The sequence below is a fragment of the Motacilla alba genome, chromosome 14, assembly GCF_015832195.1.
Source record: "Motacilla alba alba isolate MOTALB_02 chromosome 14, Motacilla_alba_V1.0_pri, whole genome shotgun sequence".
NCBI classification, from domain to species: Eukaryota; Metazoa; Chordata; class Aves; order Passeriformes; family Motacillidae; genus Motacilla; species Motacilla alba.
In genome coordinates this window covers 14,549,438-14,565,781 of record NC_052029.1, presented here as the reverse complement: position 1 = coordinate 14,565,781, position 16,344 = coordinate 14,549,438, and the positions used below count along the sequence as shown (strand labels likewise).

General features: G+C 49.9%; 1 protein-coding gene across 2 annotated transcripts in view; it reads left to right on the top strand.

Moving 5' to 3' along the window:
- The window catches only part of CACNA1H (calcium voltage-gated channel subunit alpha1 H), a 156,217-nt gene that overhangs the window by 91,622 nt on the left and 48,251 nt on the right, over window positions 1-16,344 (top strand). For both annotated transcript variants that reach the window (XM_038151115.1, XM_038151114.1), the window contains exons 11-13: window positions 12,869-13,020; window positions 14,243-14,428; window positions 15,474-15,591. In XM_038151115.1, coding sequence (XP_038007043.1) covers window positions 12,869-13,020; window positions 14,243-14,428; window positions 15,474-15,591 — 456 coding nt within the window. The remainder of the gene's footprint in view (window positions 1-12,868; window positions 13,021-14,242; window positions 14,429-15,473; window positions 15,592-16,344) is intronic.

Genomic DNA, 16,344 nt, shown 5'->3' with positions numbered 1-16,344 from the left:
GCCAGCTCATCGCCATGGAAACACTCGCCACCTCCTCCAGCCTGGCTTCCAGCAAATAATTGCTTCAGATCCGCTGTGGATGCCACAAATAAAATCATCTGGCAGCTTTCAGCATGGTCTGCCTGCTTTGGGAGCCCACGAGGAGGATTCCCATCAGGGCAAGGGGTTTTGGGAGCTCGTGGCTTCCTCGGGGGCTCGGTGTTTGCCCAGGGCTGGTGGCGCAGCTTCAGGAGTTTATGAAAGCCACCAGGCAGGAGCTGCAATCTCAATTCTTTCACTCCCGCTCTCAAATTCGACCTGGTGTTGCCTGTTCCATCCCTGCCTGGAGGATTTGGATTGTTTGGTTTTGTCCTGGGAGCAGGAGGTGGATCCAGGCCCCGGGGCAGCCGTGGGGTCTGGGCTGAGCAGGGGTTTGGAGCAGCTCTGGTTCTGTGCCTGCTCCTCGTGGCTCTTCCTGCTTCACTTCTGCACTCAGAGCCACGGCAGGGCTGGGAAAAACCGGGAAAAAAGAAAACTTGATTGGGGCATGGAAGAGAGAAAGTTGCAAATGAAATAATCCCAGAACGGTTTGGGTTGAAGGGACCTTGAGAGGGATCTTGTTCCATGGGCAGGGACCTTCCACTGCCCCAGGCTGCTCCAGGCCGTGTCCAGCCCAGCCTTGGGCGCTGCCAGGGATGGGGAATCCGGTGAAATCCTGCTTTGTTTATTTGTCACAGCTGTCCCTGCTGCCATCTCCTCCCCAGCTGGGTGAGGGGCGTGCAGCGGGGGTGACTGGAGAGGTGTTGTTATTGCTGCTGTAATTAGTGGTGGGCAATTAGTGTTCCTTGACAGCCCCTTTTCCCAGCTCACCGAGGCTGAACTAACGACCCCCAAAACCAAACTCACCCACTCCTGCCTGGGGAGAGTCTCAGGTGTTCACCAAGCTCACAGGAATACTGAACTGCAATAATTTTAATTAGTGCTGCTGTTATTAGGGCTAATCCAGCTGAATGTCATTATTTTAGCAGCGATTTTATGTCATTATATCAAATTAGAACCACTGATTTTGTATTTTTTCCTGTCTCATTTTGTTCCCATAACAATCAAACCACACTGAAATCCAGGGCAGGCTTGGGGCTGAGGCATCATTCCTGCAAAAGGAGCCAGGAAAATCCCATGGAAAGTCACCTCCTCTGTTTGAAGTCCTGTTTTCCAGATTTTTTTGTTCTTTTCCCAATGTTAGGAATAAATATGGCAAGAGAAGCACGGTGCAAAGTCAGCACAGCGATTTCTGTGAACATCGGTGGTGGTTTCATGGAATTTCATTTCACTGGAGGGTTTTTTGTCAAGAAGGTGAAAATGTGGGAGCTCTGGGCCATCTCCAGAGTCTGAAACCCAGAAATTCTGCCAGGTGCAAACCCTGAGCCTGGATAGAATTATGGGATGCAAACAGGTGATGAGGAGCAGGGCTCACTGAGCTCTCCTGCTGCTTTTTGCTCCCACTTGGAAATTCCAGGCTTTCACTCAGTGCAGTGTCCAGGTGATCCCACTGTGCTGCGGGGCAGCTTGGAATTCCTTCCTGACCTCTGGTGTCCTTGGAATTCCTCCCTGATCTCTGCTGTCCTTGGAATTCCTCCCTGACCTCTGGTGTCCTTCCCTTTTCCTTGGAATTCCTCCCTGATCTCTGCTGTCCTTGGAATTCCTTCCTGACCTCTGGTGTCCTTCCCTTTTCCTTGGAATTCCTCCCTGATCTCTGCTGTCCTTGGAATTCCTCCCTGACCTCTGGTGTCCTTCCCTTTTCCTTGGAATTCCTCCCTGATCTCTGCTGTCCTTGGAATTCCTTCCTGACCTCTGGTGTCCTTCCCTTTTCCTTGGAATTCCTCCCTGATCTCTGCTGTCCTTGGAATTCCTCCCTGACCTCTGGTGTCCTTCCCTTTTCCTTGGAATTCCTCCCTGATCTCTGCTGTCCTTGGAACTCCTTCCTGACTTTTGGAGTCCTTCTCTGTGCCTTGGAATTCCTCCCTGACCTCTGGAGTCAGCAGAACAAGCTTCTCTCATATCAGGGAGCGGGAGGGATGTCCGTGCTTGTTGTTGGGTTTTTTTTAATTCTTTATTTTTAATTTTTTTATCGTTGTTCTTCAATCTTTATTTTATTTTTATTTATTTTATAATTTTTGGGGTGGTTTTTTTTTTTAATGTTTCTTTTCAAATTCCTCAGGCACAAGTGGTCTGCAGCTTCTGCTGAGGGTCAGGGAGAGCTCTGCTCCCTGCTGGAGCCGTGCCAGGGGAGGTTTAGGTTGGATTTTAGGGAAAAGTTCTTCCCTGGAGGGTGTCTGGAACAGCTCCCCAGGGAAGGGCACAGCCCCAGAGCATGGGGACAGGACTCCAGGGATTCACAGGGTGGGATTTTTGCCTGAGCAGGGCAGGAGCTGGACTGATCCTTGCGTGTCCCTCCCAGCTCAGGGCATTCCACGATTCCAGAATATTCCTGAGCTAAAGTGGAGCAGGAGCTCCTGGGGAGCCACTGGCTCCCAGTGCCAGCTGCACGTGCTGGAGGCTGCTGGCAAACACAGCTCTGCTTTTTGTACCTTTTTGTCTTTTTGCTTTCCCTTCCTGATCCTGGTGGAGGGGCTTTAATTGCTGCTTTAGTCTGCTGCTGGTGGCCAAAAGGAGGGATCAATAATTCACGGGGAAGAGCAGCAAGGTTCCCATCTGCCTGCCTTGGCTGAGGGCTGCAGCACCCTGGGCTCTCACAGCTTTGTGCTTTCCCAGACAAAAAGGAGCTCAGGATGATTGCTGGGGCTGGTTTGGGTTTGCTGCAGGGGAGGAAAGGTGGATTTCCCCTGGATTTGTTCTCCTGGCTCTGTGTTTGATCTGAGCAGGGAGGAGCTGCTGCCTGGGTTCCAGATGTGGGTTTGCAGATGATCATTTCTGTGCTGTTAAACCTTGGGATCTTCAGCAATTTGGGAGCGTTTCTCTCCTTGGGAAGCTCTATCAAACTTGGGGCAGTCCAGTCTTGGGAGATAAAAGGGCTGGAGGTTCCTCCAGCTGTGCTGTCCCCACTGGATGTCCCTGAACTTCATCAGCCTGTGGAAAACGTGAGTTTCCCACCCTAGGAATGACCTGGATCCTAAGATCCCAAGGGATCTTTTTGATCCAGTGTCACAAAAATCGCAATAAATAGAGCTCAGCTCAGCTGCTCCATCCCCAGGCTCTAAGGCAGGATCAAGAGCTGCCACGTCAGGGTGCTCAGAGGTTTCCTGGCATTGAGGAAGTGAACAGCCCCTGGTTAATTTGGATCAGCTGGAATTGGGATTGTTCAGCCTGGAGAGGAGGATTTGGGGTCAGTGAATTGTGGCTTTTCAGTGAAGGGAATCTGCAAGAAAGGTGGAGAGAGATCTTTCAGAAGGGCCCGGAGTGCCAGGACAGGAGGAATGGCTTCAAACTGACAAGAAGGCAGCGACAGATGGGATTTTGGGAAGGAATTCCTCCCTGTGAGGGTGGGCAGGCCCTGGCACAGATTCCCAGAGAAGCTGTGAATCCCTGGCAGTGTCCAAGGCCAGGCTGGACAGGACTTGAAGCACCCTGGGACAGTGGGAGGTGTCCCTGCCCATGGCAGGGGGTGGCACTGGATGGGCTTTAAGGTCCCTTCAACCCAAACCATTCTGGGATTCATTTCCCCAGAGGAAAACCCATAAAAAACTCCCTGTGCCCAAACGAGACACACCCCCAGCTTTCCTCCTCCTGTCCTCCAACATTTTCATTTCCTCCTCCTATTCCAAGACCCTTGAACCTTTTAAAACCTCTCCCAACCTTCTCCCACCTCTTCACGTCCCACTTGGGCCCTCGGAGGTCGGGTCCAGCGGCTGGCTCGTGCTTTTTTCAACAATTACCCTCTCCTTGAACTCATTTCCCCCTCCAGCCTCTCCAGCTCCTCTCCTGGGCTGCGCAGATGACTAAGCCAAGGTTTTTTTTTTTTTTTTGAAACGCAGACTAAACACATCCCCACCTTCCTCCCCAGCAGCAGCCCCTGCTGTGCTCCCCGGGTGCGCTTCATCTCCCGATGGCCGCGGATCACCAAAGTGCCTTTTTCAAAGGGACTCTCCATAAAGCTCTATTAGCAGGGGATGAGTAATGGCTTGACAAACCAGATTTAAGTGGCCCCTTCTGAATCATCTTGGCAGTAATAGGGGGAGTGTGTCCATTTTTTGATTAAATATTTCCAGTGCCATTAACTCGGCCGAAGTAAACAACTTCTATTGGGTTTGCCTGCTAATGACGACCCAAAGGTCTTTGATCCCGGCGTTTCAGAGAGCCAGGAGCTGGGTAAAGATCATGGAATCGTTGCTGAAGTGTCATCAAAGAGTTGGGAAATGGTTCTTGACTCTCTCTGTGTGCGTGTCCTGCCACCTCCGGCGCATGTGGTGCCACCTGTGATCCTCTTGGGCAGCTGTGGGGTGGGGCTGGAGGATTTTCCCAAGGAAAATCCATAATTAACCTTCATTTCTTGTGCAGATTCCTCCAGGCTGGGTCTCTGTTGCTCCTTTTTTTTTGCCTGCAAGGGGCTGTAGCATATTCCATGGGTTTTGTGTGTATCCCAGTCTTAAATATTCCAGCTCTTCATGTCCCAGGACTCGGCTCACACCTGAAAGGAAAAGGTAGAGCCTCGTTCTTCTGTTGAATTAATGAGATTGGAGATATCGTCAGCCTAAATATAAAGCCATATTTATTAATCTATGTATTTTAAAGGACCATAAATCACTAGAAATGCTGCATTATATTTTAAAAATTCATTCTTTGTGGTTAACCAGCCAAACAAAGCTGATTTCAGGCACGGTGCTGATGATTTTGGGGCCATTAATTATTGACTTCAGCTCAGAGCGTGGTCAAGAACAGCTTTGCAGTGGGCAGGAACCGTGTGGATAGAATTCCTTGTGTGAATGTAATTTTTTTATGGTGAGGGAGAAGCCAAATTTCTTGGATGAGAGTCAGGCCAGAGCCTGCTCTGAGCTGTCCTGGCCAGCAGATCCACTGGTGCTGCTCAGCATATGGATGGGAATGATTCAGGCTGGACGAATTCCCTGGATTTTGGCCAGAGCCTTTTAAAGGAGCCAAGGCCATGCAGGGTGGGATGGCAGCAGGGAGGAACCTGCTCCTATTTCCAGGGAAAAGGCTCCAGTAACAGGTTCTGGGATGTTGGGAAGAGGCCAGAGCATCTCCTGGTGGATGCTCCTGAGGGTGATCCCTGCACCCAGCACAGGAGACACTCCCTGGCCTCAGCACAGCCACATTCCCATTTTCCCTTTTTCCTGACAGTGGCACCAGCGTGCAGAGTCCAGTTCTCCCAGCTGCTCCTGGGGCTTTGCTGGAGCCATTCCCTGCTTATTTGGAGAGCTGGCTCCTTCCTGCTGTGACTTCTCATTTAATAACTGAACCTGAGCACTGCTGGCCTGCTTTGGGGCATTGTTTTACAGGGTTTGGGTGGGTTTTTCTCATTTTAAGGCTTATTTTTGAGCCATCTGTCGCTCCAAGTGATCCTTCACCCAGATATAACCCAGCTGATTGCCCTGCTTTCCCAAACACTTCTGCTGATAACATTTCAGATTGCCCTGGTCCCGTCCTCCAGAGGCTGGAGCAGGCAGCACTTGATCTAATCCTGCTTGGCATTTATGTCACTGGAAATGAAATTGCATTTTGCTGAATGAAACTGAGAAATGGGAAAGTAATACTGCAAATATGTTCTGCCACGTGGGATCTCCTGCCAGGGAAGCTTCTGAGGGAAGTTGATTATCCCAGAGAACAAACTCTGCTCTGTGGCTCTTCTTGCAGGACTGGGAAATGTGGCATCCAGGGATTCTTCCGGAGAGAAAACGCTCCCAGCCTGGAGACAGAGAACCCTGGGATGGGTTGGGTTGGAAAAAAAACCTTAAAGCCCATCCAGTGCCACCCCCAGGGCCACCTTCCACCATCCCAGGTTGCTCCAAGCCCTGTCCAGCCTGGCCTTGGACACTGCCAGGGATCCACAGCTTCTCTGGGAATCTGTGCCAGGGCCTCAGAGGGAACAATTCCTCCCCAATATCCAAACCTGAACTTGGGGGAGCGGCACAAAAATCGTGGGGAGTGCCTGAATTTGGAATCTGGTCACTGCAGGAGAAGCTGAACTCTGCTGGGTTTGGGTTTTAGCGCTTCCCCCACCCCTCAATGTCCCTTTGGCAGCTCCAGGGAGGAGCAGAGTTTTGCATCTGGGTTTGGAATCATTAACCACGGAGCAGAGAGTTAAAAGGAACTCTGCAGAGCATTAGGAGATCAAGCAGGTCAATTGAAAGGAGGAAAAATTACCATCAGTTATCTTCAATTAAATTGTTATCGCTCCACATGAAGGATCCCATTTAGAGGGAGGCATAAAACCTGAGAGTGGAGGTGACTGAGGAATAAATCCCCCATTTTTCATTCCAAACCCTGAGAGGGAGCATCCATCAGCAGGCACAAGGAGGAGATCTCTTTTTCCTTCTGTTTCCAGCCTACTTTGAAGCAGAGCCCATTTGGAAATCTCTCAGTGACACTTTCTTTTTTTTTTTTCAGTGGAAAGCACAAACTCCTTAAAGCCACAACTTTTAGGAGAGGCTTTAATAACAGAGGAGCCCTTCTTGAGCAGGACTTGTGCTCCTGAGAGGTTGTGGTTGTGTCTGGCTGTTAAATTTGGGGCAGTGGCACCCCCAAAATAGCAAAATATCTCAGTTTCCAGGGCTGGGATATCCTGGTTCAAGTCCCTGATCCCTTTCCAAGGCCAGAGAGCAGAAATAACTTTGAACTGTGCTCATGAGCCTGGGAAAACACCACCCAAACCCTTTTTTTTTTTTAAAAGAAGTTTTATCACGTAAAGGAAGGCAATTCCTGTGGTCTAGATGGACTAAACCAGCTTGGAGTTGATTTTCAGACATGAAGAGTCCAATCTTGTAGTAAATAAACTTCATCCAAATGGTTTACACAGGAGATATTTTCAGAGGCAGGAGTTGAAAAGCCCACTTGTGTTATTCCTGGGGTTTTTGGGGTTGGATTCTTTAAAGGCAGGGAAAGCAGAGGAGGAAGCAGCCAGGTCTGCAATTGCTCGGGGGGTTCTGCTTGTTTGCTTTGCTGGGTTGTTTACTTACCTCAGAAATATCAGAATTGCTCAGTTTGATCTTTGGCAAGCAAAGGAGGAGAGAAAAATAAAGGTCAAAACGGAGCCTTCATCTTCGCTGGGGTGTCACTTACATCCCCTGACAGCTCTGCTTCCTCTGCCTCCTGAAACTCCCTGGAAAAGGAACTTTTTGCCCAGGCTGCTCCAGAGGCAGGGGAATGACACAGCTGGAAATAAACCCCTGAGGAGTGCAGGGCAGCCTGTCCCTGCTGCGAGTAACTGAGCCCTGAGTGCCGGCCTGGGAGATGTCACAGAGCCCTCCTTCCCTCTTTCTTCTCCTGGGAATGCTCAGATTTCTCCCCGTGAGGGTGGGGAAGCCTGGCACAGATTCCCAGAGAAGCTGTGGATCCCTGGAAGCGTCCCAGGCCAGGCTGGACAGGGCTTGGAGCACCCTGGGCTGGTGGAAGGTGCCCCTAGGTGGGACTGGATGGTCCATAAAGTCCCTGGGAGCCTTCTCCCCTCTCTGCATTCTCTGTGGGTTCTAATTCTGCGACCCGGGGCTGCAGACAGGTGAACTGTGGAAAACCTGGTAATTGGAGAATTATAATTGCCCAAAAATGAGGTGAGGGGAGGAAACAGGAGTGCCCGGGAGCCAGGCAGGGATTGACAGATCATTATTGTGCCTGGTCAGAGCCTCTGTGGGCTGAATGCAACATCTAAAGCAGAAAAGCCAACATAAACAAGTGCTGCAAGTCCCATTGACAGCTTTAGGCTCGGGACTAAGAGAAAAAACAAGCCAAGTGCAAAGGATGTTTATGAGACTCAATGTTCTGGGTTTGTTTACTGCTCCTCGGGGCTCTGCCACTCTCAGATCTCCCAGCTCGGGAAAAGTTGAGCTGCTTTGGAGGGGGATTTCTGAAGGAAAACAACATTTTCAACTCTGGAAACTTCCCTGGTCATTCGGCAGGAGGAGGTGGAGTGGAAGAGCCCCTTTCTCCAGGGTGAGGGATGCAGGTGTGATTATTTCTGAGTTTCAGAGCAGAAAGGTGTTCAGTTGTCCTGCTGGGACCGAGCCTAAATTATGTAAAAGAGCAGCTGGTGGATGCAGCAATCAAAGGAGATGAGGGAGAAGGTGGGCAGAGGAAAAAGAGGCACAAAGAGATCCCAGTCCTTGGAGAACTGCAGGAATTCAGGTGCACAAAGAGAATCTGAGGCTGCAAATTCCACCCTTCATCGTCTGCTTGGAGGAGCCATCGATAATTGGACCATGATGGGTTTCTCTTTTATTGGATTCCTGGTTCCAGGAAGGCTCTGGGGTCCTTGCTAAAACCACAAGTGGCAGATTCTCAGCTCCTGAGGTTTTCAGACCTAAACTATTTAGGAAAGGGGTTTGTTGTTTTGTTTTGGGGTTTTTTTGTCTGTTTATCTGAACTTGGAATGAACTGTTTGAGGTTTGTCCCTAATAAAAGCATAGTTTGGAATTGCTGGAATATTCTGCAGCATAAAAATGGCCTTGAAAATGGGCAGAGAGGGGATGTGTTTGCCTGCAGTCAGGGCTTGCTCTTATTTAAACTCAAGGGTGCTGAAATCTCCCAAACTTATCCCACACAGTTCCTGTCCTTCCCTTGAATAGTGGGAAATTTAATCCTGCAATCCAAGGATGATTTAAATTCTGAAGTTTAGACCCAAATCTGAACTTTTTTGAGCTTTCCCTGGGATCTGCCAGCGGGACCTGGGGTTAAACCATTCTGTGCTGGTTTCTGGTGACAGTTTCCAGCACAGCCATTCCCATTCCAGCCTCCACATCCAGCCTGGGGGATCCTCATGCCAGCATTGCCAATCCTCTCCCATATTCTGGGGATTCCTGAGCGTTCTGGATCCTCCTGCAATTCCACGTGGTGACCTTTTGGCCCTGGAATCCTGGACTGATGTAAAGGTCAATAATTGCAGCACAGAAGATGTGGAGATGTGGAGATCTCCTGCTGGGGGGTCGTGCTCACCCTCTTTGTGTTTGGGAAAGGAATTTTTTCCTGGTGCAGCTTGGAGCCCAAGGGTGGGCAGGTATTTTCCCTGCCAGAATTGTTGGGGCTTTGGGAAAAAAAATTGGCAAAAAGCAAAAACCTCCACTTTAGACCAACTCTCCTGGAAGTGCCTCATTTTGCTGCCAAGCTTTGTTACACATCCCGATCCGAGCTGCCTCTCATGACAGAACCACTGCTTGAGCCAAAAGCCTGAAGTTTCCAGCTCTGAGCAGGTCAAAACGAGACATTGCAGCAATTTGAAAGCGTTGTTGCAATTTCGTTTTCTCCCAGCCAGAAAGTTGGACGAAAATAATCCTCGCCATGAAGAGCTTTGGTTTCAGCAAATCAACGATTTGTTTCACCCGGAGAAAAAGACTCCTGGAAAAATTCCTGCTCTGGGATTGGCTTTGATTCGGACAAAATCAACAGTGGCTCCTAGTGGCTGACTGCAGGGGAATGGCCAAATCCATCTTGAGTGTCCCTTCCTTGACCCTCCTCGTGGATCTTTGCTCGTCAGCGAGCGGGAAATTTGCGCTGCGAGCAATAAACCATTTCAGAAGGCATAAAAATATCCCCGTTTCCCGGGCTCCCGTTGGTGTCAGGAGAAGATAATTACACTGGAAGGCTGGAGCAGTGGATGTTTGGCTCATCTGCTCCTCAGCATCCACTCCAACAATCCTCAAGCTCCCAGCAGAGCTTGGCCGCCGTTCAGGGCCATCCGTCCTTGTCCGTGCCCGGCGGGTCCTGCCTGGTGTCCCGGCAGGATCCCGCTCCAACATCCCTGCTCACAGCTGGCCCTGTCATCACATTAGCGCTGCCTGCCTCCAAACACCATCCCAAAAGGATAATGAAGATCCCTGAGGTGAGATTTTGCAGTGTCAGCCGTCTGTCAACCTTTCCCCGGCGTCCTGCCGTGCTCCAATCTGCTGGATCAGCTCCTGGGCACAGCTGCTGACGTTCCAGGCCACCTCCTTGTCCTCTCCCGTCCCTGTCCCTCGTGGCCTCTCTCCCCTCCCTGACGGATCGCTGCGGATTTTCTCCCAGACTTCAGGAGGAAGCAAAAGTCACGGCGCTGGAGACAAAGCAAAAAAGGGCACAAATTGTCAAAGGAAGTTGGGAAATAAATTCAGGATTGGCTGAGCGCTCCACAGGAGAATCCTGGGTTTGCCTAAAGGACTTGGTATTTTAGAGAATAACAATGTGAATATTCCCTTTATTTGCCTTAGGGTGTTTTTGGGATTGTTCAGCTTTTTAGACTTGACACTGACTCTTTTGGTCATGGCTCTGGGATTGTCTTATCATGATGCACTTGATGATCTTTGAGGTATTTTCCAACCTTAGCAATTCTGCGTTTCTATATCCACATCATTCCAGGACTGGGGATTTTGAAATGACCAGGAAGCCAAATTTTCATGATAAAATTGTAACTCTTGGCAGCAGCAAGGGGCATTTGGAGAACCCCACACTAGATTTGTGTTCGGTACATGAGGCTGCTGCTCCGTGGGAGAGGACGAGGTTCTGGGGACAGCAGTGGGCAGGTTTTCCATGTTTCCCAGGAAAAAAAGTGCTGGGGAACAGCAGGAAAAAAACAGAACAACCCCAGCAAGCTGCAGATTCCTGTCAGGAATGGTGGTGGCTTCTTCTCCCAGATAATCAGCAACAGGGTGAGAGGAAATGGCCTCAAGCTGTGCCAGGGGAGGCTCAGGTTGGACAACACGAGGAATTTCTTCATGGAAAGGGTTTCAGGCATTGGAACTGCCGTGGGAGGTTTGGAGAGCCCATCCCTGGAGGTGTCCCAGGAATTCCTGGATGTGGCACTCAGTGCTCTGGGCTGGGGACAAGGTGGGGATCAGGCCCAGCCTGGACTCGGTGGTCCTGGGGGTCTTTTCCCACCTCAGTGATCCTGGGATTCTGTGTGATTCCTTGCTGACAATTGTCATTCATCTCCCAGCCTCAGCCTGCCACCCACACCCTGTTCCAGGAGCTGTGCCTGCAGGGACTGAGACTTTAATGAGTTATTTTGCTCCTTGTCAAGAATTCCCTCTCCAGCCCTGCCTGGGGGGACCCTGAACGTGCCAGGGCCTGACAAAGAGCTCGGGGAGGCTGCCAGCACCATGGCTTGGAGCAGGACAGCCTGGGAGCCTGCAGGGCTATTTTAGGATCAGTCCCTGTGGAGAGCTGGTCAAATTCCATCCCAGAGCAGCCTTGAGCCCCTGATGAGGTTTGTTGGGTTTTTTTTGTCTCTCCCCAGGTGTGGTGGTTTCAGTTCGAAACTGGGTGGAAATACTAATTTTGTGTAGTGGTTTTGGTTCGCTCATTTTAGATTTTTTAAAATTTTTGATTTAATTTTTTAATTTTTTTTTTATTCCAAACCGTGAGACCAGGCGGTTTTGGCATTGTGAGGGAAAGGAATAGGATGGATGGGCCTTGCTGCTCAGGGAAAGAACTGCAAATTTCCCAGTCCTTCCCCCGTATCCCATGGCAATCCGAGTTTATGGATTAGAACCTGGAGCTCTGAGTGCTCTTCCCCCCGGATAAATGGCTGAGCAGCAGACAGACGATTGCAGCGAGTAATTTAGCAGTGAATGATGGCTCATTAGCAGCCCACGGGCTGGAGGGGATGTGTGGGCTCTTCCCGAACCCCGGTTAACTCTTTCACCCTCTCCTTCCACTGCCGTGGGTTGGATTTGCTGAGTGTGGATGACTTCCAGAGCCTCCAGTAGTGCAGCAACATCCCCCAAACCAGCCGATTTTACCCCCCTAACGAGGGATGGGGAATAAAGGAAATTATTATCAGTCCAGGAGATGAGTCAGATATGAAAATCACACTTTTTCACAGACAATGTTATTACACTGAGGAAAAGGAAATGAAAAAGGCTCATTTTGTCTCACAAAGGAGCAGGCCTGGAACTAGAAATGCTCATTGCAGGGCCAGGTGCGGCTCCAGGGAGGGAGCAGATCAATCCCACCTTTTCCCATCTTTTCCCATTTTTTTTTGGGAGCCTGGGTGCTGGGCAGGCTTTGCTGCACTTCCCAGCAAAGGAATGGAATGTCTGGAAGGCCGAGGGAATGTGGTGCTGGGATAGGAGAGGGGCATGGAAAAATCTTGGGTTTCAGCTCCATTAAAATCTTGTGCACCCAGAGAAACTCAGAGATCCTGAATGCAGTCCTGGCACTCAGGGCCACGCTGCTGGCACTTCCCATCTGGTGGGTTTAGGAAACACCATTTTGGGCTTTGGGGGGCAATTTCCAAAGGGAGTTAAAAACCTCAAGGGACATAAAACTATTGATCCCACTGACTTTAGGTGTATTTTTTTTCCCCTAATGCTCTTTGGAGATGTCTGGAAGAAAAATGCTTTGTTTTAATGAATAGAGCTGTGATAATCACATATAGGAATATCCTATATTTCCATATATCAGCATCTATAAAGTTCTGCTGGAGTCAGTGCAGAGTGATCCAGGCAGATTCCAGCCTGGATAATTCTATCTTGGAACAGTGAACAAACCCTCTTCTTTGCTTAGATTGAATTATTTTGGGTTGGGCACAACTGTTCTCCAGCTGCTCCAGAGCTGGGCTGGGATCCTGTGATCCACAGTAAAACTCACATGGAACTCCAGCAGGTTTATCTGCTGTTCCCTCAGACATTTCTTTTTCCTCCATGGCTTTCCAGAAGGAGCACAAATCCCAGCAGGAGGAACATTCCAGCCTTTCCCATTTTCTCTGACCACATTGCTTTTCTGCCCGCAGCCAGACGAGCTGACCAACGCCCTGGAGATCAGCAACATCGTCTTCACCAGCATGTTTGCCCTGGAGATGCTCCTGAAACTCCTGGCCTTTGGGATCTTTGGCTACATCAAGAACCCCTACAACATCTTCGACGGGATCATCGTGGTCATCAGGTCCTTCCCCCACCGTGGCTTTTCTGCTGAGGGTTGGGGAGTGGGGTGGGGATCAGGGATGGCAAGGGAAATTCAGGTTGGATGGTAGGAGAAGGTTTTCTACTGAAAGAGTGGTTGGGCACTGGAACTGTCTGTCCAAGGAGGTGGTGGAGTGACCATCCCTGGATGTGTTTAAAAAAGGACTGGATGTGGCACTCAGTGCCATGGTTTAGCTGGTGAGGAGGTGTTAGGGCTGGGTTGGGCTCAATGATCTTCGAAGTCTCTTCCCACCTGTGATTCTGTCATTCCATGTGTTAATCCAGGGTTGGGATGTGCTGTAACTGTGCTGGACTTTTGGATTCCTGTCCTTAGGAGGGCTGTCCAAAGTAAATCAACCTGGCAGATGGAGAGGAAAATCTATTTATGCCACACATCTGGCACTGGGGTGGATTTTCCACTCAAGTGCAGCGTGGCTGGTCCTGGGAAAGGGGTCCTGGGAGTGTCCATACCCCAGCAGTGCCCTCCCTCCCCAGATGACCCCAGCTGGGCTGGAATTGGGCAAGCAGGAGGGGAAGGGAGGGCCCTGCTCTGCTGTGCTCCCCAGGGGACGCTGTCCCAGCCACGCCCCAGCGCTGGGATCCTTTCTGATCACCCCTCCATCAGTAATTTGGGGCAAAGAATTCCAGGGACACAGAGATGTAAACCAGGAGCGTGGCCTTGGCACAACCCTTTGATCCAGATGAGGTTCAAGGTTCTGAACAAAGGTCATTCTGTGGTCTCATCAAACCACCCCTCCCAAAAATCCCTCTGGATGTTCTAAAGGGAGATAAATACCTCAAGAGACAAAAAAATATTGATCCTATTGACTTGAAGTGTTTTTTTTTTTGTTTCCCTGATTCTCCTAAGAGATGCCAGAAGAAAAATGCTTTGATTTAACAAATAGAGCTGTGCTGATATTACTCTATCATGGGAATGGATATTCCTGGGACAAAATTGCGATCCACATTATTGTAATGGTGCAGACATGGAGAACCTCAGGGGACAAAAAAGGGATTTAAGGAGAAATTTTGGGGAATTGACCCGTAAAGCAGATGAGCCGTGCCACCAGAGGCGCAACCGCACCGCTGGGGAGCGAAGCTGCTTCCAGGAGCAGGAAAAGAGCAGGAAAAGGGGAGATTCCTGGGGGGCTCAGCTGCCAGGGAGCAGAACTGCTGGTGCTAGCAGTGTCCCCGTGTCCCCACAGTGTCTGGGAGATCATCGGGCAGTCGGACGGGGGCCTGTCCGTGCTCAGGACGTTCCGGCTGCTCCGCGTGCTCAAGCTGGTGCGCTTCATGCCCGCCCTGCGCCGCCAGCTCGTGGTGCTCATGAAGACCATGGACAACGTGGCCACCTTCTGCATGCTGCTCATGCTCTTCATCTTCATCTTCAGGTATTTCTTGGTATTTCAGGTATTTCTTCAGGTATTTCAGCTCCTCCTCGAGGCGTTGTTCTGCTTAGGGGATGGGTGGGTGGGGAGAGGGACACGCCACCAGTGATGGGGGGATGCCTTGGGAAGGCTGGGCTAGAACAGAGGCTGGAAAAACTAAAGAATAGAACAGAGGCTGGGCAGAGTTAAAGAATAAAGTAGGGATTTATTAAAAGGCCTCAATGGATCCACCTTGGGCCTGCCCAGGGCTACACCCAAGATGAACCCAAAATGGTCACAAAATGCACAACGACTCATGGGGTCTCTCCCTTGGATCAGTTCTGCTCCATTTGCATCTTGGAGTTCATTGTCCAGTTCCAGCTTTAGCCCAGGCACTCCCACCCTGCTTGTTTTTCTCTCTCCAGCCCACGCTGTTTGTGCTCCTGGGCTGAGCTTTGGATCATTTGTCCTTGGTGCCCAGCTGGAGCAGGAATTGTTTTGTCTCCCTGCTCTGTGCACAGAGCTCAGCATGCCCTCATGTGAAGCTCAGACCCACACACTGAAGCAGCACAGAACCTGAAAACATAAAAGCCAAAACCTGAGGCATCAGGGGGAGTGCTCACAGTGGGATATTTGCCCCTTTCCAGCCCGTTTTTCATGGAATGCCATCATTCCAGAGGTGAATGAAGGATGCAAACAGTCAATCATTGTCCCTCAGAGGCTCCTGAGCAGTGCCTGAGACTGACTGGACCATACCAGAGTTAGATTTGGGATGGAAGTCGTGCAGATTCCAAGATTTCTGTCTGTTTGACCCTCTGATGCCCCTCAGAATCCTTTGCTTGGAAACCAGGGAGTTGGCAACGTGGTTTGTAATTTTCCAGACAAAGGAGATCCTGGATTTTCCTTCAGTGCAGACAACTGGAATGAAATGTGAGGCAGGAGAACCGAATTGCAAAAAAAAAAAAAAAAACCCTGGGAGTGGAAAAGTGTCCATAAAACCCCTGCAATCCTCCCTGCAACCCCATTTTCACCCAGGTGTTTCTTCCATCTGCCTCTTTCCCCACTCCAGCATCCTTGGCATGCATCTTTTTGGGTGCAAGTTCAGCCTGAAAACCGACACGGGAGACACGGTTCCAGACAGGAAGAATTTTGATTCCTTACTTTGGGCCATTGTGACTGTGTTCCAGGTAAGCTCTGTGTCCTCAGGGGTGTTTTAAGGGAGAACTCGAGGAGTTTTAATTGCATGAAGCTCTTCCAAGAGGTGTCAAATTTGGAGTGAAGAGTTATTAGGGCAGAGATGGTGTTTCTGGGTCTGAAAGCCCTGATGGAGAAGAAATCTACTCAAAATCAGCACTGTCCTTATCTCTTATCAGTAAAAGGAGGGCATCCACACTTATTATTCTTTTTGCTGCCCATCCTGCTTCTGCTCTGCAGATCTCTGTCTCCTTCACTGCCTTTTGCAAACAATTCTGTGTAACTGGGGGTGACAAATCCCTTCCCAAGCCAGAGCTGGAGGTGCTGGGGAAGCCTTGATATAAAAAGTTGTGTTTTCTCTGCAGCCCGGTTTGTGCCTGAAATTTCTGGCAGGTTCCACAACAGGAGAATCAAGGTTAATGCTGTTTCAAGGATATTTTAAATATAAAAATTATACTTTTGTGTGTCAAAGCTCAGGCTTTAGAATCTGAGTGCAACAAGTGTAAATAAAGTTTCTAAAGGCAGAGTAGCATCACTCAAGGTGGAAACCAGGCCAGAGCCTTCCCTGTGGGTATAAATTCTCACAAAGGAACAAGGACAAATCAGCCCCAGCCTCAGAGCATCCCATTTTTCCCTTCCCAACACAGGAATTGCTGCATTTCTCCTCCCGATCCCTTGGGAAATGCAGCTGGCACGGAGCACAGAGGCTCAGTCCTGTGTCCCAGGAAGGTTATTGAGCAGCATGA